At 44.3% G+C, this 22,599-nt stretch overlaps 1 protein-coding gene across 5 annotated transcripts in view; it reads right to left on the bottom strand.

The window, feature by feature from the left end:
* The window catches only part of zbtb46 (zinc finger and BTB domain containing 46), a 52,987-nt gene extending 30,765 nt beyond the window's left edge, over positions 1 to 22,222 (bottom strand). For 2 of the 5 annotated variants that reach the window (XM_076995047.1, XM_076995043.1), the window contains exons 1-2: positions 22,004 to 22,222; positions 5,432 to 6,439 (exon numbers count right to left, since the gene is read on the bottom strand). In XM_076995047.1, the coding sequence (XP_076851162.1) occupies positions 5,432 to 6,404 (973 nt within the window). In that variant the 5' untranslated portion in view covers positions 6,405 to 6,439; positions 22,004 to 22,222. Of the gene's footprint in view, positions 1 to 5,431; positions 6,440 to 21,757; positions 21,983 to 22,003 lie in introns of those variants that run through there. The other 3 variants (XM_076995046.1, XM_076995045.1, XM_076995044.1) reach the window with 3 other exon arrangements.
* Between the last annotated feature and the right edge of the window lie 377 nt (positions 22,223 to 22,599).

Raw genomic sequence — 22,599 nt, 5'->3', positions numbered from 1 at the left:
GACATGAAGACATATTGATGGTATTGGTAGCAGTTGTGCTGTTTTTGTGTATTTTACATTTTAAGATCATCAAAGATTATCAAATTTTTGGCAGTAAAAATACGAAAATTTGTCATGCCAATAAAGCTCCACTGAACTGAAATGAATTTAACTTAAATAAATGCTGCATATGAAAGAAAAGAAGGAAACCATTAAAAGCGAGGGGGTTAAAATTTAAGTCCAACTTTTGAAATATTAAATCTATTTTGGTTTTAATGGAGAGGGAGTATATTAGAGGAAATATGACAGTAGATTATTAAACTGGGAGAAAGCAGAGAGGGAAAAAAGCCAAAGGTGACAGAGGTGAAAGGGGCTGAGCTGTGTTGCCAGAGTTTTAAATATTAAACCTATTTCAAGTTTAATGAGGTGTAAATACTATGGGGAGAATCTTGAGAAGAAGGGGGTGAAAGGGGGAATCACTCTCATTATTTTAAGCACTCACCTTAAGACTACAGAGACTTAGAGAGGAAAGGGAAGAACACAAGGGAGAAGACAAGAAAAGAAGATAAAGAGGTGGCATAACGTAAAGGAGTGATAGCAAGATACGTTAGCTTTCTGCCCCATCTTTTTGCTAAAAACAAACATACACAAACACACACACACACACAAATCCACACACAAACAGACACCCCCTTCCCACACACACACACACATATACAGACCACCCCCCCCCCCCACACACACACCACACACACACACACGCACCCCACACACACGCTCGCACGCTCACGCGCTCACATGCACACACATGCATGCACGCTCCCCAGAGTTTACAAACAGGAGGCATCTTGCTGTGACAGTGTGTGCTGGGAAACGATGCTGGAAATATCACATTAAACAACTGAGACTGGCATGCGAACAGCTGAAATCAGACATCACGACTTACTCTCTGCTGCACATAGGTTTCTTCTGTCACCGCGAAAGGAACTCACATGAACCAGAACACAGCTGAACTTTGATAACACAGCAAGCTAAGTATAAGTCAAGCTGAATTTTACTCTAAATTAGGCAATATGACCCAGGATCCTCTGAATGCAGAGATTATTGTTAACTTTGCCAAAATAATTGTTCTACCCTTTGCTTCTAAGGAAGCAGAGTGCATCCTCACAGAGTAAAGCTACTACACCCTATTTTTATCATATTAAAACATGTCATGCCTTTAAAAAGGTTTCTAGTTTCATGAATTAATATTTGAGCATAAGTCTATGTCTGAGTGTCTAATGTTTCTGTCTGTATCTGATGATCCATTATGCCTTTGTATGTGTGTATGTGCTTTGGGAGGGGGCTAATTCCTGAAGACTGAGTGTTTATACAGATTGACTGGTCTTAAGTGGCTGAAGCAACTCCCATTCATACCTCTCACCTGTACACCAACCCTGAACAACCGGCCTACTACACACACACACCTGTACACCAACCCTGAACAACCGGCCTACTACACACACACCTGTACACCAACCCTGAACAACCATGCCTACGACACACACAGCTGTCTGACAAAAAAAAAAAACCCACACACAGCCTCCGGCTCCAATACCCCCTTTCCCCCAAAAAAGAACGTTATCGACGCAAAAGACAAACAGAACCCTCAAAAGCATATGCTAGGGAGTTTTTCCTTGCCACTGTCGCCCTTGGCTTGCTCACTGGGGGCTAGGACTCGGCACTTGTAAAGCTGCTTTGTGACAACAACTGTTGTAAAAAGCGCTATATAAATAAAATTTGATTGATTGATTGATTGATGCAGGCTCGGATGCGGCAGCTACATTTAATTTACAATTACAAATGTAATTACAATTACATTTAATTTAATTTACATAACATTTACAGTGTTATTTTGTGATATGTGTGTCATAGGCAATGGAAAGGAAAAGGGGGAAGATAAGTTTAGTTTCAGCCCTGATGATGGAGAGATGATAAGGGCACCTAAAACCAAACATATGTCAACCGAGACACGGCCTGTGTCGAGACAGAAATCCCCATAATCACACACAAAGGTCAGCGAGTGGGTCTGTACCCAACCACACAAACCCCCACAACTCCACACCATCAGCAATGAGCGTAATTAATATTATTAATATCTAAATACTATCTACACAAAATATACACTTATTAATACAGGAATTACTGCACTACAGATATTAGAGATGTTTGCCATGGAAGTGGTGGGTGTGCTCTCTGTGTTTGTCTTGAGCCTGGTCTGAGGCAAGAGAGAAAACACTTGCCCAACAGACTGGCTTTCTGTGGAACTCTTGAGTTAGGCAGCAATTATGCAACCATTAGCGTGAGTGCACACACACACACACACACAGACAAACTTCACAACAATTCTTTCTTTCTACAGTTGTTAACAGGAGAACGTTTTTCTCAAAGAAAGGAAGAATGTGAACATATACACATCCGTGTGCAGGATAACGTTGTGCAATAAAATTTTTGTATTTTGTGTTTAGATTACAATAAGCTGGTCAGCCTCAAGGTTCCAAAGCGTCCCTTCAAAGGGGGGCTGATTCAAACATTAAAAAGAAGACATGTCTGTAAAAAGGTAGCATTTAATCAGGTCAAATGTATTATCTATTTTAATTAGGGATTAAATGGATGCCTAATCAGCACTGTGACAAGGTCATTCGCTAGATAATGTTTAAACATATGGACAAACAGTATCAGTATGGAAGGAGGCAGTTGGCCTGAGCTCTTAGTGGGGGTGGACGGGGAGAGTCATGGTGATGGTGTGTTTGGGAGTCTGTGTACCAGCACACAAGACAGCCAGAGAGACAGTATTATGACTGGCGGCTCTTTTTGTCTTGGCTTCCTATTTATCCTAAATAATCCTTAAACCCTCCTGCACTAATACTCCACACACGTGTATGAACACACACGTACACACACACTCACACACGCTCGCGCGCACACACACACATGCACACACACACGCACACAAGCACACGCACGCACCCACACACACATACATAGACACCCACACACACACATGTATACACACACACACACACACATTATATATATATATATATATATATATATATATATATATATATATATATATACACACACACACACACACACACACACACACACACACACATATACAATATACATATATATACAAACGTGTGTGTATATATTGTATATATATATATATATATATATATATATATATATATATATATATATATATATATATATATATTGCACAGACCCCCACCAAAGAAAGAGAATCAATACAAAATGAGCTTACAACACAAGCTGCCTGATCTAAGTTGCCTGGAGCTCCATGTCTCCACACGTCAGTGCGTGTAACAAGCAGCATCCTCAAAGCACTTTAAGTGGAGGAACTAAATGCCAGACTGCTTCATGCCATCATTCCACCTGCAACTAGAGACTTCCTGTGGCCTTTCACCGAATCCGGGCTTACGCTTCCAAAAGCTCTACACCTCCCAGAAAGACCATACGAGCTGCCCCCTACCACCCACCAACACCCCCCATTAAGTCTAGGATTAAAAAAAACGAGTGTTTATTTTTTACATCTTAATGAGACATAAAGCACACTTGTTAATGGAAAGGTGTGATCATAACGTAATTATGTTGATGTCATGGTTGCTATAAAATTCTCATTTTTAATAGAATGACCCGTGGGGTTTTTTTTTTAGCTCTGCGGCTAGGTGTCTAGAAAAAGTCCTGACCACAAAATCCACTGCATCTCAACCCATTGAGGCGTGATCTTCACATGTGTTGAGATGCATGTGAGATCTGCAGGAGGAATAACCCCATCTCCTCACACTCCCCCCCCCTTCACTTCTATTTGGGTGTCTAAACCACGTGATTTAAGTCATACAGGAAAGTTTCTCCCAAACCTTTTTCAAAAGCTTTCATTGCTATACAGTTCTAAATAAACGTGACTCATCCAAAGGTAGTAGAAATTTGGTTGAGATATGGTATAAAAAGACGTTTGTTACAAAAGTATTAGTCTGTGTTCCACAACAGTCTGCATATGTGGATGGTAAATGGGTACTGTAAGTGTGTTTCTGTGAACTGCCCTTTAGAGCACACTAAGAGACTGAGATGTATCGTGTCCTGTTCTTTATGTTTGCTCTTTTGGGTTGGGTCAGTATGTGCGGTTATTTCTGTCCGAGCCTCAGGTATCAGGACTGGTTGGCAGGGGTGTGGGGTTGGTGGGGGGGTGTTCTGAGATTTAAGTAGGTAAACTGGCGCTAACTGAGGCTGATCTTCAGAACCAGAACCCCATAGGGCAGAGCCTCCAAACACATGTGCTCGTGTGCACATACACATACCCACGTGACTCCAATACACACCCATACTGCACTCCACCCACCCACCCACCCATACACACACCCACCCACTCATACACACACCCACCCACTCATTTATACATCCTCCAATCCACCCCTACCCCATCCCCCACAACACACACACACACACACAGACAGACTCACACAGGCAACACACCTTAATCCTTACTTTGCCACCAAGGTCAATTCAATTATCCTGTTTTCTTAAAGAGTGTGTGTGCCCATTTCACAGCCTGCTCAAATACACCAGAGATTACAGTTGCCTCACTTTTAATGATCTACATACCTATCAGCACCAGTAGCTAAATGTTGCCCAGACAGGTAGGGCTTCTCTACCCCCACTAGAGTGTTCTCATTCCTAAAGACGACAGCACGTTTTTGTTTTTTAGGTTGATGAGGCAGTCTCGTGTCCCATGTGTCTGTCTGATATTAATGAGGAGATGAGTTTTTCAACCCCAAACTCCCCATCCCAATCTATAAGAATCTGTAATTGTCCGATATCTCAGGGAGGGATTTCCATTGTCTCTACAGCTGAACTAATTCTCCAATCAAGGTTCGATTTGTAGCAAAATGAATCAAACAACGAAATCAAAACTTGAAATACTGGACACCATACATCCATCTGCACCATCGTTCAAGAATTTTTAAATGTGAAATCTGTATTAATCACTCCTCTGTAAGACTTCTGAACCGATGTCTCGCTTTTCATTGTTTGCAACATCTATGCTTAATCAAAATCAACCTTTAAATTAGGTGACGCTCTTGCACTAGCAGTGAGTGCTAGTTCCTCACTACTAAGTCAACCAAGCTACTGGATAATGCTCCAGTAGTGCTAGATTATCTGCCCAATTTCATGCATTGCAGGAATGATATTTTATCTGTCTGGCTTTGTTATAGAAATGGACAAGGAAATGGTTTTTCTCCCCATCAAAGCGCCTATGATTTTGAAGGAATGGCCAGGCTCCATTTCCCTCCAAAGCGTAAAACACATGATGCGGCACATTAACGGTCGCTGCTCGTTTAACGCGGCCCGTCTCTGTCTGCACGGATCTCGGCGCTGCTGGTCCTACCTGGAATGTCCTGGTTGCTGTAGCTCCAGCTGGCCGTGGAGAGCACGGCGGGCAGTGGGGAGCCAGTGCGGCTGTGGCCCTCGCTCTGCTGAGTGATGTGTCTGACCGTCTCCTTGTTCTTGCGATTCTTACGCCGTCCCGAGCCGGGCGGCTGCCAGCCCCCCTCCCCCCCGTTCCCCTGCTCTCCGGGCGTCCCCCGCGCTCCCCGGCCGGCCCCCGAGCCGTCTGTGATGTTGGACGGGGAGACCTGCTCCTCTTTGACCTGAACTGAGCGGTAGTCGGCCGGCCAGAGGGGCTGCGAGCAGGCGTCCTCCTGGCTCTCCAGGCTTTTGGGCTCCTGGTCCTCTTTGCCGTAGGTGCTGTTACTCTCGTGACAGCTGGCGATGGCCGAGTCGCCGGAGGAGTTAGCCGGGCTGGTGCGGCGGGCCAGCCACGGCGAGTTGCTCCGCACCGAGATCATGGAGGCCAGCGCCTCCGATGCGGCCCCGCCCCCCGGGCCGGGGCCGCCGCCCACCGTTCCCACCACGCCGCCCATCTCCATGTCGGCCAGCTCGTCGGCCAGCTCGGATCGGATGCTGATGTCCAGGGCCGCCTTGATGAAGCCGTGACACGCCTGCACGATGTCGGTCATCTGCAGGTAGCTGGCGGCCGACATCACCTCGATGACGTTCTTGCTGGTGAGCGCCAGGTGGGCAGAATACATGAAGTCCAGGATGATCTTGAAGCCCTGCGCGGTGACGATGTCCAGGTGAGTGATGGTGGCCTGCTGCTCCGTGCCCTTCTTCACCTGGCAGTAGAGGGTCTTGAAGTAGCGGCTGCTACCTAGTAGCACGTTCTTGTGCGCCTTGAAGATCTTGCCCTCCACGATGACGCACACGTCGCACAGGATGCCGTGCTGCCGCTGTTCGTTCAGCTCACGCAGGAGCTGCCGGTAGTGCGACGTGATCTCCATGTCTTCCTTCCGGTTATTCATTGGATTACTGGGTGGCTGCGTCTCCTGGACAGAGTCTGGGGTGGAGAAACAAAGACAAGCGTGCACACACACACACACACACACACACACACACACACACACACACACACACACTGCTTAGCAGACTTCTTCGAATGAGAGGAGGAAATACCCTTTATCTACTTAAGAGATTAAAGTAACATTACAAGAACAGGCTTTTATTTTCTGTTTAAGAGTTTCAGTATTAAGGAAACGAGCTCAGGTTGGTGACTTTTAGAATCATTTTGAAATGACACCTGTTGCTCATAAGTACACTCTAAAATCACTGTATTATTACTGGTATTTGCCATTATAATATATAAACCAACATATACATGCAAACGTTCTGTAGCATTAAAGAGACTTAAAATATCATTTATATATCACATGTGTATATCACATTTATATATCACATTTATTATTACATGAAATGCTCTATGTTACTGCTGCTACAAAATAACATCAGTGTTTATTTAGCACAGATTTTTGTCTCCATAAACAACAACAACCTCGCACACATCACAGTAAGATCCCCCACCCAGAAAACATGTGAATTATTATCATTATTGTTGTTGTTGCTATTATTTTGAAGTATTTATGTCTTTCTTTTGAGATCAATGATGTCTGTTAAGATGTGCTGAAATCCAAAGTCTGGGACCACGGCGCTGAAGCGATTCTCTGCCCAGCGTCTGCAGCCTGTTGGGATGCAGCCATGGGCCTCTCTGCTCAAAAGGAATCGGCTGTTTGGCAGCCCCGTTTTCCACTTGATCACGAACTGACAAAATGCTAATTACGTCCAGCCATTTAACAACAGAAAAGGGGAAATGTGTGAAGAGGAGCGCTAGTGATTGCATTAAAGTGCTTTATATCGGGCTCGGTAATTTTATTTGGTGGCTAATAAGTCAAAACAAAAGCACTATTAGCGGAACAAAGAACACACGAACAATGCCAATCAGTCTTTATGGGGGGAGGGGGCTTATGGCAGTGGTCACCAACTACTCAATCATTATTGACAGGCCGGATCCCTGATCTCCTGTGTCAATCATAGCTGTAAGAGTAATACGACTGCTGTAGTTTGACAAAAAATAAAATGGAGGGCCTGTCAAAAAAGACCACGACTTCAACTTGGAATATTGAGGTTTTAGTTACTGCAGTTCAGGACAATACTATCTGTGTGATAGCCTGTGCCAACAGTGTAGCTCCACCCACAGTGTAGCTCCACCCAAAAGAGCTAAACATCACCCACCGGTGCAGCCGACATTCAAGGACAGATCCCCTGAGAAGCTCACTGAAGGCTCCAAAATATTTGTATTTTATTATTATTATTATTTTTTATCACTTGGAAAGGGGGTGATCCTGAAGCTTTTCGTGTTAGCCACCCAAAGCACACCCACAAGGAAAAAAAAAGCTCACAGATGGAGAAGAGGCGAAGCTGCTTGTTCAGAGACTTTAAAAAACAAAGATGAAATCAGCTATAAGTAAATCCCCTCATGCAGTTGCAACTGTACCAGGTGCATCGCTATACAGCTGCTACAGAGGCTACAGGGATGTTCTTAGGTCTGTTCTTGTTGGCTGATCTTCACTTTAATCCAAATGCAAAAGGTGATCTTCGTCTTTAAAAGGCTGGTGGCCAAAGCTTTAAGGGTTGATCGGAGACCAGATATAATCAACAGGGAGCGCACACACCTTCAAAAATATGTCAAGGCGCACGGGTGTAAAGCATACACTGGAACAAACAAACATCCACACCCACACGCACGACACCACACACGCACACTCAGTGGGTCTTCAGGATTAGGAGTAAATCACAAAGCTGTGGAGTGTTACCAGAAGGGAGGTGTGATTCGTTTGGGGAGTGTTCAGACTGCCAGCTTGCGCGGGGCTGAGTGGACCGTGATGACGCCCCTTCTTCTGAGTGACAGCAGGGTTTGCTACAGGGCTCGATTGCTTCAGGACACGTTTAGGTGAACGCCTCTCCTGATGGCTTGCACCATCAAATCAGTCCACTGTCCACTCGGACAAACACACCTTTCTTTAAAATCGGTGAAAGGATGAAAACAAGAGTGACAAGAGATGCTTCTTTTAAACCTCTTGGTAATAGCGTTTGGTTAGCATCACTGACTTTCCTTAGTGGTTCTGGGGTTTGCCTTAATTGCTTTTAAGGTGTTTTTAGGGAGGTTGTCAACAACAATTGTTGAATGGCAAAAGGTCTGAATCAAAATGTTTTTCGAAAGGACTGAGACAAAATGTTTGAATGAAGATGATATTTTCTTGTTTTTTTCTAATGAAAAAAAAACTTTACTCAAAGTAAGACCACACACACTGACACACGAGCGTGCCGTTTTGAGTAAATTATGCTATTTTCATCTGACTATTCTCACACATCTTTAAGTGCTTAAAACGCTAACAAGTCACCAACACAAACTCACACCTCTGGGTCAGCTCTGCATCTACTGACTTCTGATAGCCTTCAAACCATAAACAGGTCTGAGTATGGTAAAACATAAAAAAATAAAAAAGAAAATGAAGAAACACCACGAAAATAATTGTCATTTAGGCTCAAAAGACACCGGTGGTTAGTCTACGTTGCAGGGAAGTACAGAGTAAAACAAACAACAGTAAACACCGACATCGCAAATAACACCAACCGTTTCGAACTGAGCAACTGTTGGACGTGTGTAGTGAAACAGCACGCTAAACCCAGGCTGAGAGACAAACATAGTCGGTCTAATCAGATTTTCTGCTTGAGCAGGACCGGAGGGATCTAATGGTTAGTGGAGCAAAAAAATGGTTAAAGGAGTCGGGGGGGAAGCAAATGAAGGTCTATATAATAGACTGATGAGGCACAGCGGCTCTCTGAACCCTTTGGAGTGCTTCTCTGGAAGACTGCTCGGAACATCTGCAGGTCGCTGGCCTCCTGCGTTCACCGACGGCTCGCTGGGTTCCCAGCGCCCAGTGTTAGCAGAGAGCACCGCAAGGCGCAATCAGTGTTTTAGAATCGCGTGCCGTAACCGTCCAAATGTAATCTGCAGACATAAACGTGCGACGCACGACGCTCTGCGTGCCTGAAATAGAAGAGCAGCAGAGCTGAAGGTGAACCTCCAACATGGGCGAGAGGAGGGGGCAGGTAAGGAGCCACGCTCAGTGCGGCAGGGTCAGGCTCTCTGTCATTGCCAGGAATGAGTTTAGGGGGGGAACGAGAGGGAGGAAGAGAGGACAGCGTGGAGGGCAGCGTGTGCCCGAGCTGTCTCACGTCACTCTGGGGCTGGAGTGTTAAAGAGTGCCAACGCTGCTTTAAGTTGCTGTCACCCTCGTGCACTCAAATCTAAAGTGACTGGCCTCCTCACGGGGCCTGCCACACACAAACATGCGAGCGTGCGGCCATAGAGGTGGAAAAGTTGTTTCACTTTCCCCACTTTTTCATGTGTGTCTTTAATAACAGTGGGGATTGAGCAACAAGGAAGAGTTATTGTCCATATATTTCCGTCCAAGTATTCTAAGGCAAAGGTAAACACAGATGTATAAATGTTGAACAAAAAAATGAGAGGGTTTTTATACAAATGTCAAACACTGGATTAATTTTAAAAGGTTCATGTATGTAAGTTTTTTTATTTTTAGGAAAACCAAATTTATAAAAATTTTTGAATTATTATGTGTTGCATACGAGAGACTACAAATTGGCAATAATTGGAATGTTCATAGATCTGTCCTGAATCTCCTGTAATGAGTGTATCCATATGGGCTTCATCAAGGATGCGATGTACAGATCTGATAGAAATGCAGCCTATTTAGCATAATTTTGTGTGTGTCTGTGAGTGAGAATTACATTTATTTAATTTGAAATCTGAATACCAATGTGGCTAGTGATGCAGTGAGGGGGAGAGAGAAAGACACAAAGGAGACAAGTCGTGTGTACGTCAGACCACCTCTCAGACAGCAGGTCTTTATATACTACTCAACTAGGTGTCAGAGCGATTTTCCTGAGGGTTAACTCTGGCAGATTTGTCGTTCATGGGTGAAAGGGTGAGTATGTTTAAATGAAAATCTTCCTAAACAGATCCACCAGAACCACAACTTAATTGAGCTGCCTGAAATGATACCTAACAGAACAGGAATTTCCTCTCCATATGAAATGAGCTTTCGTCTCACCCTGTCTGTCCCTATCTGTGTCTCTGTCTTCATGCGCTGGTGTCCTGGCTGGACTCCAAATCTCGCAGGTAAGGCGGGCCCGTCACTATGGAAAGTGTGACCAGAGCAGATCTAAAAGGCTTTGAAAGCCTTAAGCCCTCTGCTCCGCTCTCCCGCTCCACCCTCGGCTCCTCCCCCTCCTCCCCCTCTTGCCTCCACCGCCCACAGGCCGGGGAGAAAGCGCCCGCGAGGAAAATGTGCCATCAGCGTCAGCAGGGCGGGCAGGATGAGCAGCCTGGGGCTCTGATGCAGGCAGTGGGCATATGCAGGGGGGTTCGCACGTAGGTCCCGCCATATCAGCACAGCCGGCCGGGGCCGTGACCTCGGCTCGCTCTCAGAAAGCTCGGCAAGGGGGCGGAGCCACGGGTTGAGCCGTAAGAGCCTTAAGAGCGCTGCGCTCGTCCGGCCGAACCTTCCCCCCGCCCGCACGCGAGCGCGCCAAAGCCCCACGTCCCCACCCTCCTCCACGCTCGGCCACTCGGCTCAAAGGGCCGCGTGCGGACCTCGGCCCCGTCTTCCCCTCTGGAACGGCGTCTGACCGCCTCTTTCGCCACGGAGCTGAGCCACAGGGCTGCAAAACAAACTCTGTGCTGTGCCGCTGCCTGCCAAGGACACTCCATTTTGTCTGCAGGCTGCGAACCTTTCCCTTTCTTCAGCATGATCACAGAATCAAAGGCAATAAGACATCACCTTGACTTTCTATTTTGCTTCTCCTTCCTTTTAAATACACTTTTTTCCCCCCCTTTCATTCTCTTACCGTTTCTCTAGTCTTCTCTTGGCGAGAGCGGTAGGCGCTAAAGCCAGACGGAAAGCAATTAACTTGTTAACCCCCTAAAACCATACCTCGTCAGGGCTCTTTTTTCCTGTAGGGACCCTATTTGACACTGCGGTATCTGGCCCCTGCTTCGTGCACTCCCTCTCTTTCATTCTCTCCCTCCGTCCTCGTGTGTTTCTGGGCTATTTGCTGCCTCAGAGCCCCTGAAGCCAGCCGTGTCTCCAGTGGAGACTCCCTCTCTGACAACCCGGGGCTTAGCCTAAATTCTCTCGCTATTAAAAGCTGTGAAATGCAAATAATGAAACATCTCATTACCACTGTAGAAAAATGAAGAGAGCGAATGTGGGTGGTTGGGTGGGGGTGGGCTGGGGTGGAGGGAGCGAGGGAGGAAAGATGGAGTGAGAACGAGAGGGGTGTTTTAGGAGATAACCTGACAGAGTGTCCTTTGTTACAGAAGCATTCACTGTATAGAAGGACTCAGCCTTGAGCAGGGGTGGATTCTAGCAGAATTTGACATAGTGACATAGTCACGCAAACACCAGCAGGCAAAGCCCAATGTATATCTACTTATAAGGAGATTTGAGCATAGGTTAAAAATAATAAAGGTAACTGGTTTCACCAGACTGAGCAACTCAGTCTAGTGAAGGAAGTGAAACAGCGTGTGTAACTGTGAACCTCACAATCATCTGTCATGGCTTGAGTGTCACACATCTTCTATTAGCACTAATGAAGTCAGGGGAAACACATCAAAATGAGCGCTGAAGACACAGCCGTGAAGAGGGCAATAAGAGGCACTCGTTTGGTGACAGGTGTTGTATGGCTTTCTAAAAGTTCACGCTCGGCGATGTGACCGCGACGTGCTGGAGGAGGGCGGAGATACTCGGACACTGCGAGCTAAGTATCTCAATCTTGGAACCATGAGGAAATTCTCCTGAGAGACGGGGGAGAGGTTGATGATTTTGGATCGTCAGGCCGTGCTACCGAGTAGGAGTCAAATTTCAACACGATCTCCACCTCTTCCTCCTCCTCTTCTCTTTCTTTCTCCCTCCCACTCCTTTTTCCCTGTGAGTTTACACACACACACACACACACACACACAAATGCGTGTGCACGCGCGCACATACACACACACACACACACACACACACACACACACACACACAGTCATCGTTTCAAGAGCACCAAATGGTGCGGCGATGACTCCCTACAGCTCGGCTGCCGCTACTCACGAATCAACGAATCATCTTTAACACCTTCCTGGAGCTTGCGCCCCGAGAGGTGTCACAACAAACCGTCGTTCTGGCGGTGCACAGAGGCACAGCGTTCCTGTAAGCACCCTTGCACACATACACAAACACACACATGCACACATTCACACACACACACAAATAGCATACATACACTGCACACAGACAATTCCACGACAGAAAGGTTCATACGCACCAGCCAGGGCCCACCAGCACAACTGGTTATACTTTGCCTCTTCCCTATTACACGACAATGATCTCTACTAAGGCAGCATTTGGCATAGACTGTAATTATAAGATAAGGCATTCATTGAAAAGGGGTGGAAGGTTTATCTATGACAGGTTTCATTTGAAACTGATACTTCAGGCATCCAAGAACTGCATAACCCATTAACCCTCAGGGCTTTAGAGAGACTCTTTGCTGTTGTAATTAATATATAAATTTTGGTATCAAGCTCTATATATTATATTTGAATTGCCAAGGTATTACAACACTCTTTTTCACAACATCATTTATTAAACCTCAGAGGTTTGACTTGAATTAAGAAGAAAAAGGAAATAAGTGAATACTAAGTAAAAAGGAAAAATACAGTATAGTGAAGAATGCATCATCCGCAGTGTGGAGGTTTGGCCATGGCAGTCAAAAGTGCAGTGGCCAAACTCCTGGATGATGTAGCAACCTCTCACTTTAGGGATGCGTTTTTTTCTCCTGCTGAGTTTTTCTCTAACAACCCATCATCTTCATATGTCCCCCAAAGAGCCTCCGTAAAAAGTGGGATTTTGCATGCTCTAGATGAAATACACACACACACACACACACACACACACACACACACACACACACACACACACACACACACACACACACACACACTAATATACACTCAAACAAACAAACAAACACACACACACACACACACACACACACACACACACACACAAACATGTCCTGGCATGAGGCGTCTGTCAGTAAACTAATTGTAATAATCAGGAACACTGGCTCCTGTCAATGAGTCAGAGAGAAAGAGAGGGACAGAGAATGTAAGAGAGAGAGAGAGAGATGCATGGGTGGACAGAATGGAGGGGGTGTCTTTAGCGTGATTGCTGTCACTTCAACACTGACATCTCTCTCATCCACAGTGGATAACCTCAAACTAGCTACAGAGACAGAGAACCTAAACGCATGCTTGGATTTATAAGCCTCCTGATCAGCCATGAAAATCTTAATAAATGATTAAACAAAGAGGGCACTGTCTCTCTTTCAGTTACCATCTCTCTCTCCCTACCTCTCTCCGTTGTTGTCTCTGTCAGTTACTCTCTCTCTCATTTACAGTACCTCAGTTTTGTCTCTCTCTGTTACTGTCTCTCAGTTACTCTCTTTCTGTCCTAGTCACTCTTTTAATTTAAATACACGTCTATAGATATGTACCATACATACAGATATATACAGATATGCAATATTTTTGATAAAAATGAAATACACTGCCATCCAAATACATGCATAAACTCAAGTCATGATAGCTAGACATGACCCTGGATAGGTACATATGACACATTTGTTTATACACAAAAGCAAAAATAGCTTAAAATGTCATTAGCCAAAAAATGAGTCTCATGCATGTACACTAAACAGATTCTTCAGTTTCAACACTGAAACACTGAACTGAAGTTACTCTATATATTTCTGGACATGTACCTGAATTTGCTTTCACTGCTCGTGTAAAAATTGTTGATAAAAAATTGCTTGCTTAACGTAAAGAACAAGACAAGAAGAGAGAGAGAGAGACAGATAGAGAGAAAGAGAGAGGGAGAGGAAGGAATATGGTGTAGGAATTGCACTTAGAATGATTTACTGAACTTCTACAAGAGCATTTGATTGGCAGTGACAGACCTTTTTATTATTTGGCTTTGAAGGATTTAAAGGTCTTTTACCTAAGCTCATGAAACATCACATAACTTATGGTCTTTTATGAACATGTAATAATGGACTGACTATATCTCAGTAATTATTTTCTGTAATTATTAAACAAATCTATAATACTGGTCAGTGTTTTACTGTTTTAATAGTCTTGTGCTGTCATATTTACCATGGTTGATAGTGCGACTGCACCAGGCATCTCTCTCCTAAGCAATTCTGTCTTCCATCCTTTTCTCATTTCTTTCATTCATTTTTCTTCATTAGTGTGAATTGCTAACTGTCTACAGTCAAACTTGGTTTGCTCCTAACAGCCCTTTGTTCAAAATGATAAAAACAAACAAAAAAAGAAAAAAAAAAGAAAAAAAAACACAAAACAAACAACAAAAAGGAAAAAAAAAAAAACACAAAACAAACAACAAAAAGGAACCGGTGTCGTCAACAAGATACCGCCCACCTCAGAAGCCTAATTTTAAAGACAGTCACACATTCCCACACTGTGAAGTGGCAGCATCGAGTGCCCAGTTAACTCTCTCGCTGATCAGCTTCTCAAGCAAAAACAAGAGAGACAGACAGACAGAGAGTGAGAGAAGGAGAGAGAGAAATCTAAAGTGAAAGTGATTTAGAAAGCGTGAAAGAAAGGGGTAGAAAGAGAAGAGAAGAAGAAAGTGATAGAGTCTTTGAGAGAGGCTGAGAGGGACATCTCTTTTTTTCATTCTGACAACACCAGTGTGAGGTGCAACAACCACCTCAGAAAGAGGAAATGGCTGCAGTTCAATTTCGCGAGACCCTCCTGAAGTATTCTGCTCTTCATTTAATATCACCATGCTCCACTTTAACCCATTCATTCCACGTGAGCAGTTAACCAAATTTCATTCATTCCAAAAAGACTACAAAATAAAAATAACAAACAAAAACTAAAAGAATAAGAGAAAGAAAAAACAAGAGGACTTGGATGGTTCATTGTGACCAAACTTTCCAGAATGTGGCACTTTGACCTATTCAACAGTGGAGGTATTCCATCACCGGGAGCCTTGTGTGAAATCTCGAGCCAGGGAGGGATTGATTAGTGCTCTTTTTTCCTATCTGAGTAAAAATGAGAAAGGGAGCATGGAGCCCACAGGAGGAGTCTGTCCCACTTTCCGCACCCCCTTGGTACAAAGCGCTTAAGGGCAGAGGGGGTGGAAAGGTTGATCTAGCAACCCGGAAGCACACTGTGGAAATTATGGACCATTGCTGACTGGAACCTGAATGTTAGTCACCGACAACACGGTATCTAATCTCATTGAAAAAATTTAATTTCATCTCATTAAAATAAAACATTCACCTGTCTTAACTGAAGTGTTTACATTGACATTTTGTGAAACAGTATGTAAAACTGTGAAACTAGTACTTTCTTCTGTCAGCACAATAAATTTGATCAGAACTCAGTTTCTGTGATCCTGAAATACTTGTCCATCAACCACATGCACTCTGCAAATGCAACTCTTCACTCTGATGAATATTTCATGTCCTGATGGCACTTTTAAGACTGAACTAATTAATGAAAACAAGTTGATCTGGCATACGTTAAATCAGCTCAATTAGAAGCATGCGGGCAAACTCCACATGCTAATAGCTGCAGCAGCGCAGTAATTGTACTATGTTGAGGAGGAAGAGCTGAATGTTAAACAGGCCTTGTTAACAGCACTTTAGCACTCGCCGATGAACTCCCCTCTGGATTTCAAACCCTTGATAATGGGCTAATGCAGATCAGAACATCACACAAAGCATCTGGAAAAAACAAAGGGCTAGCACCGTCCATTATGCTAACCATGGCTACCAGCGCTCCAGCGAGCTGGGGGATGAAGCTACAGAAAGCTGCTCATGCACGCTGACCTCAGGGCAGCTTGGTCTTTTCTCTGAAGGCTGCTGAGAGTTTATTTTAGGAAGATCTTTACAATTAGCTTGTTTATACTTATTTTTAGAGTATTGTAAACAAATTTAAGTTAGCTTTCCCCCTAAGCTTTGGTAAGTTGAATGGCAATCAAACGGACACAGCATGCATAAACGTAACGTGAACACTCATTCTGGGCACGAAGACTTGATGAGTGCTTGGCATTATTTTTTTCATCAGAAATTACTGTATGTGTGATCTTTCCTCTTAGAGACCGGACAGGTTTTGCTTCATGCAGCCTTGACTGGAAGTGATCTGTTAGAACTGATATGTTTCAGTGTCATTAGGAAAAGGGAATCTAGACCAGGAGGTTAACTTAGGCTTAGGTTGTGCTAGTAAAACCTGCATTAAGAAGCAATACTTCACAATTATACATAAAGAAAGGAAACCTGACCTTCACCGCCACCAAGTGTTTCTTAAAACTGAAATTTATAGAGGGAAGAAAAAAAGTAGATTATGTGGTAGAAATGTGTTAGCGTCGTGAGTATCTCCACCCACTCTTTATGGTTAGTTCTTGGCAAATACATCCGGATGAAAAGTATAGAGACAGACTAAACCATCCACTGAAAAATAAATAGTGTGACGAGCGAGAGAGAGAGAAAGAGAGAGTGTGTGAGAGAGAGATTGTGTGTGTGTGTATGATAGAGAGAGAGAGAGAAACAAATGGAAAACTCTTGTGTTCTATAATGCTTCACCTGGAAGCTTTGATATGGAAATATCATTCATTTTCAATGTGAACCTTAGTGTCCACTCTTTCCTGTATCTGCTAACCTTATTTTAAAACAAATGGATGAGAGGGAGATAGGTCTTTAAAGGACTCGACTTCTTACCTAGAACCTGTGTGCACTGAAACACAGGACAGGCACCTAGCTAGTCAATTCTAACCATTAATGAGCCAAATGTCCATGTTCAACATGATGTAAATTTGCAAAAGTAGTCCACATGTTAACTGTTAGTAAAGTAACAGAAATAACTGCACTGATTTTATAGAAGCTCAACAAAGTTAGATGGATTATACTCACTATAAACCACTAATCACAATGTGTAAGGTGGCTAAGAAAGATGGACATTTAGCATGGCTGCCATGTATAAACATCCTGTGTTTAAGACCCCATGTGGTCAAAACTGATACCGCACAAGAAAGAGATGTGAGGCGCACGTGTGTGTGTGTGTGTGTGTGTGGGGGGGGGGGGGTGAAGAGTTTAAATTTACTTATAAAGAAAAAAGAAAGTCTAAGATGTGTCAAGGCATCACTGAAGAAATAGAAGTCCCACCAAGCCAATAGGCACCTCCAATCCAACTCAGCGCCGACACACAGAGAACAAAACGTAGACAGATTACTAAAAAGGGGACAAACATGGCACATAGCACGGAACAAGGATGAATGTGAGATGGAAAGAGAAAAGAGACTAGAAAGAAAACATCCCTCATTTTCGTTTTCAGGCTAATGTGAGTTAAGGGTACAGTCTATTACCATGACCCCACTATCTCATTTCCAGGGGGTCTTTCACTCGTGTTCTCCTCAGGGCTTTCCAGAAACACCCCACTGAAATATTCAGAAGGCACCTGAGGACACAGGTCTGTATGAGGCAGAGAGGGGGGGGGGGGGGGGGGGCTGCATCTGGTTTAACCTACACGCCCAGCACCTAATGCAGAGGGGATGAACAAGTGTCTGAGGACCACAGCTGTTACGCTTTAGACACACACACACACACACACACACACACACCCCAAGGGAATTAAGAGCACCTGTATGCATCCCTGTTAACACAAAAGAACCGACAAGGTCCATTTTAATGATTGCTTTTTGGGGGAAGGGTGCATTTGGTTACACAATGGCAACTATAAATAGCAAGAACTATCCATAAAATAACATAAGGAAGACTTTTTATTTCTGATTATGAAACATTAAATCTAGTTTTAAGGTGTTTATGGAATAGTTTGTGAAGCCATATATGAGCTGTGAGAATCTACATTTCATAATGTGCAGTGATGGTCAGCACTTAAGAGTAGTGGTAAGTAGAATATAAGTAAGGGAAGCACACACACACACACACACACACACACACACACACACAGACACACACACAGACACACACACAGACACACACACAGACACACACACACACACAATGTGTGGTTTGTGTAAGTCAGCACTGTAGCAGGCCTAACCTGTTACCCACACAGCACAGCCCACAGCCTAGGGAGAGCAGCCTTCAGTCACACACGCTCACACACTCCTCCCACTCATACACTCAGAGTTCAGCTGTGTGTCGTGTCAGCCTGCACCCCCATCCTACTGCCCCCCCCCCCACACACACACACACACACCTCCCCGACATTACACACAAGACCAGTTCACCATCTCACCCACCCCCACCTACATCTCTTTCTCTCTCTCTTTCAGGTTCTCACCATCTACCATCTATCCTCATAACTCCCTTTTCCGTGCAAATGATCAGATTAACAACCACAGCCACCCTCAGTGAAGATCTCAGCACATTTCTGTCTGCACACTTTATTCCTCAGACACCTTTTACAGAAATACAACTCTGGTCTTCAATTTACATCATAAGAGTGCAACCCTATATTGTAAAGGTGTAACCACCATTCCATTCAACATAATGCTACATCTGTTGAACACAGAAGTAAACGCTGCATTATCTCAGTTAGTAAAACAAGATTGTGGCATTGCCATGACATTTCCAGACTATTTAATAATTATAACTAAAAGCTCTAAAAAATAATTATTTTCCATTTCTATTTATCTTCATTGAAAACATCATGCTTCCCGCCCTCACACACTGAAAACCAGTTCTCCTCCTCCCTCTGTTGACATAACACTACCACACCTGCAAGCAAGTCGCCACAGCAGAGTGGGCCACTGCTTCCTATCCTGCATATACGCATGTATATATACCCATCATTCCCATTTAGCCACACTCACAGAACCAAGACAGACATCCAAGGCAAATATACACTGTCCTTCTGAGATGAAACCTTCTGTCATCTGGCAGCTCTGTCTGTGCACACATGTCTGAGTGAACATGAGTGTGTGTGTGTGTGTGTGTGTGTAACTGTTTTAGACAAAAGCCACCCCATGTTCACTAACTACATGGCTTGCCTGTAAAGGAGAAAGAGGGAAGGTCTCGGAATGATAGCAGAAAGGAGAGTGAGAATGTAAGTGTGAGAAAGAGAGATTCTTTGCATATAAAGTCAACAAGTTATTTGCATTCAACGGCAAGTGTAAATACAACATATAAGCGTACACATTACACTACACATTTGGACTTCAAGTACAATCAGCATCTCACTGCATTATGATCCGGCGTCCCCATTTTCACAAAAAGCATGACTGAACAAATGCACTGCACATATGCACAAAACAGGGCACTGAATAGGTCTTACCAATGCTTAAATAAAAAGGTACGTTTTCTCACCTACCAGACCTGATGGCTTTGTCAGGACAGTGTATATTCTATTACACCTGAATGTGTGTTTTCAGTGTCAGATTGACAGGTGAACATGTTCTGTTTTTACACTGGATGTTTTAACAGACACCTGCCAGATGCTTGAGGCATATTGTTCAACTATAAGGGGAAACTATCAGTTCATTATACATTAGGCTGTGTGTTTAATATTTATGTATGCAATATGTGAAAATTCTGCCTATCGGTCATGTTCAATTAAGATTAACACCAATATGTGTAATTTAAAATATGACAAATGTAGAACTGTTTAGGAAAGAAATTTGATGTGCCTACTTAATTTAATTCTGCAATAGGTAGCTCTTTCAGAAGTACATCCACGTTCACGTGTATAAGCAAATACACACGGCTACATTTAATCTTAACTTCGCTCATTTCCAGTGCAGTGACATGAATCCCGTTTAATTTGACATTCTTCCAAATAATAGTGACGTATGGCTTCTAATTGCTATACAATTTCAAGTCGATTGCGAAAGAAAACGAAAAATACGATCTCGAGGACGTTTGTCTAAGACTATATCAAACTCTACAAACACACTCACTGAAGGCATAACTTTCTGTGGAGCACTGGAATAAAAAAAAAACGAAATGTAAAGATTCTCGTCAGAACATCTACGTCTAAGCGCTGGCTTACGCCAAGTTGTTCGACATTTCGGAGCTGTATATAATTTTATCCAGTTCACATGCACCTGTACCTTCCAACGCCAACCCAGGGCTGTGCGAAAGCGTTTAACCCTGGGAGACGCGGACAATATTGGGTTCAATAAACGGTTTTAATGTGTCGCCACCAGACGCGTCTGTCAAATCAAGACCAGGACACCGACTTCGATTAAACGCGTCCTTCCCGCGAAGCGCGCGAGCGTGTTGTTGACGTCGCGGCTCGTGAAGCGTTGGCGCGCGGGTTGTCAGCGCGTGAAACAAGTGGGCTCGTCCCCCCCCCCCCCCCCCCCCGTGTTACCACCCCGCGCGCGAGCTCGGCGGAAAATGGAGGAGGACGGAACTGACCAGCTTAAGAGGGCAGACGGGGAGAGACACAATACAGCCGAGACGGCGGTGTTACACGCACAAACGCCTCATTCCCACTGAGTACGGTGACACACCGCACTTTTCAAGTTGGGAGAAGTGTTACACGAAGGATTAAAGGGCAACAGGGTTCACATATGGGGGAAAAAACAATATAAGGGAGTTCGGGGGGGTAAAATTCCCTTTCTGTTGTCTGGTGCGCGAGGGTGTTGACGCAGCAGAAATTTCCAGCAGGAGAAATTCCCCTTTTGGAGGTTAAACGAGGGGAGAGCACGGGGGAGGGGGTTAAACCCGGGCTCACCCAGCACCGAACCTGCCGTTTAAATACCCCCGACCGCCCGAAACAGCCTGCTTACAATCACGGAACCAGGAATAACTGACAGCTCGAGCCCCGGAGCTCCCGAGTCCAAAGAGTCACGATCCAAGTCCAAAACTTGCGATAAATACTGGAGATAAGTACAATGCGGGACACGCGAACGGTATAAACACGCAACTGCGTTGATTGAAACGGAAGCACGATCCAAATCCCTTTTATAAACAATCCGAATAAGCAGTGTGCTTCAGCACAAAAGCCAGTCCACAAGGTGGGATGAATGACCACTGAACGGAACCAGCCTATTGACCTCTCTCAACATCGTCCACCGGCGTGTGTGTCATGTCTCACCTGGCCACGTAAAACACGTTTCTCTCGCGCTGGCAAACTTAGCAGCTTACTTCGCAGTGCTTGAAAAATTAACAAACCCACAAGCTATCAAAAACTCACTTGTCAATGACTGTTCGCGTCTCCCAGGAAAACTCTTAAGGCTGTAAGTTAAACGAACCTCGTTGGTAGTACCTGACACGTCAGGTCCATAAACGCAGGTCCATATCTCACACACGAGCACCGACTCCGGAGTGAAGTGGATGATGAAGCCCGTGGCGCCGATGGTTCTGTCACTGTTGTGATGGTCAAACAGGAGGCGATACGGCGTGGTGTGAGGATTAGTGCTTAAGGGTGGGTGAGACGTACCTGTTAACCCATGAGTTCTGGGTTCAAGCGTTGTCGATGCTCCGTGACAGCCCGCGAGACAGAAGATGTCAGAGATTCTGAATGCAGTTTCTCCCCCGACGCTTTTGTGTCCGTCAGTGTAATTCCCCTGTTCTCTCCCCCCTCTCTCCGCTTGTCTTTTCTTCCCTCAAACTCTCCCTCCCCTGCTTTTCCGTGTCTCGGTATCAGGAACCAACCTCCCCCTCCGTGTCTGTCTCTCTCTCTCTCTCTCTCTCTCTCTCTCTCTCTCTCTCTCTCTCGGCTGAGACTCAACTACAGGAAATGAGGCAACATGAACACACGCGCTCATCTTAACGGCATGATGAATATAGAAACGTCAAACCCTGGACAGCTCCCCTCTGACTGACAGCCTTATGAAAATGATAAAACATCAGCACTCATCACCGCGCTAATAATAATAATAATAATAATAATAATAATAATAATAATAATAATAATAACGATGATGATGATAATAATAATAATGATGATGATGATGATGATGATGGTGGTGGTGGTAGTGGTGGTGATTTTGCTTTCGCTATCCCTAATAAGTGTTACCACTAGGGTATAATTTG

This window comes from Brachyhypopomus gauderio, unplaced genomic scaffold, assembly GCF_052324685.1.
Source record: "Brachyhypopomus gauderio isolate BG-103 unplaced genomic scaffold, BGAUD_0.2 sc175, whole genome shotgun sequence".
Classification (NCBI taxonomy): Eukaryota; Metazoa; Chordata; class Actinopteri; order Gymnotiformes; family Hypopomidae; genus Brachyhypopomus; species Brachyhypopomus gauderio.
The sequence above is the reverse complement of the archived record's forward strand: the minus strand, read 5'-3'. Positions and strand labels throughout refer to the sequence as shown.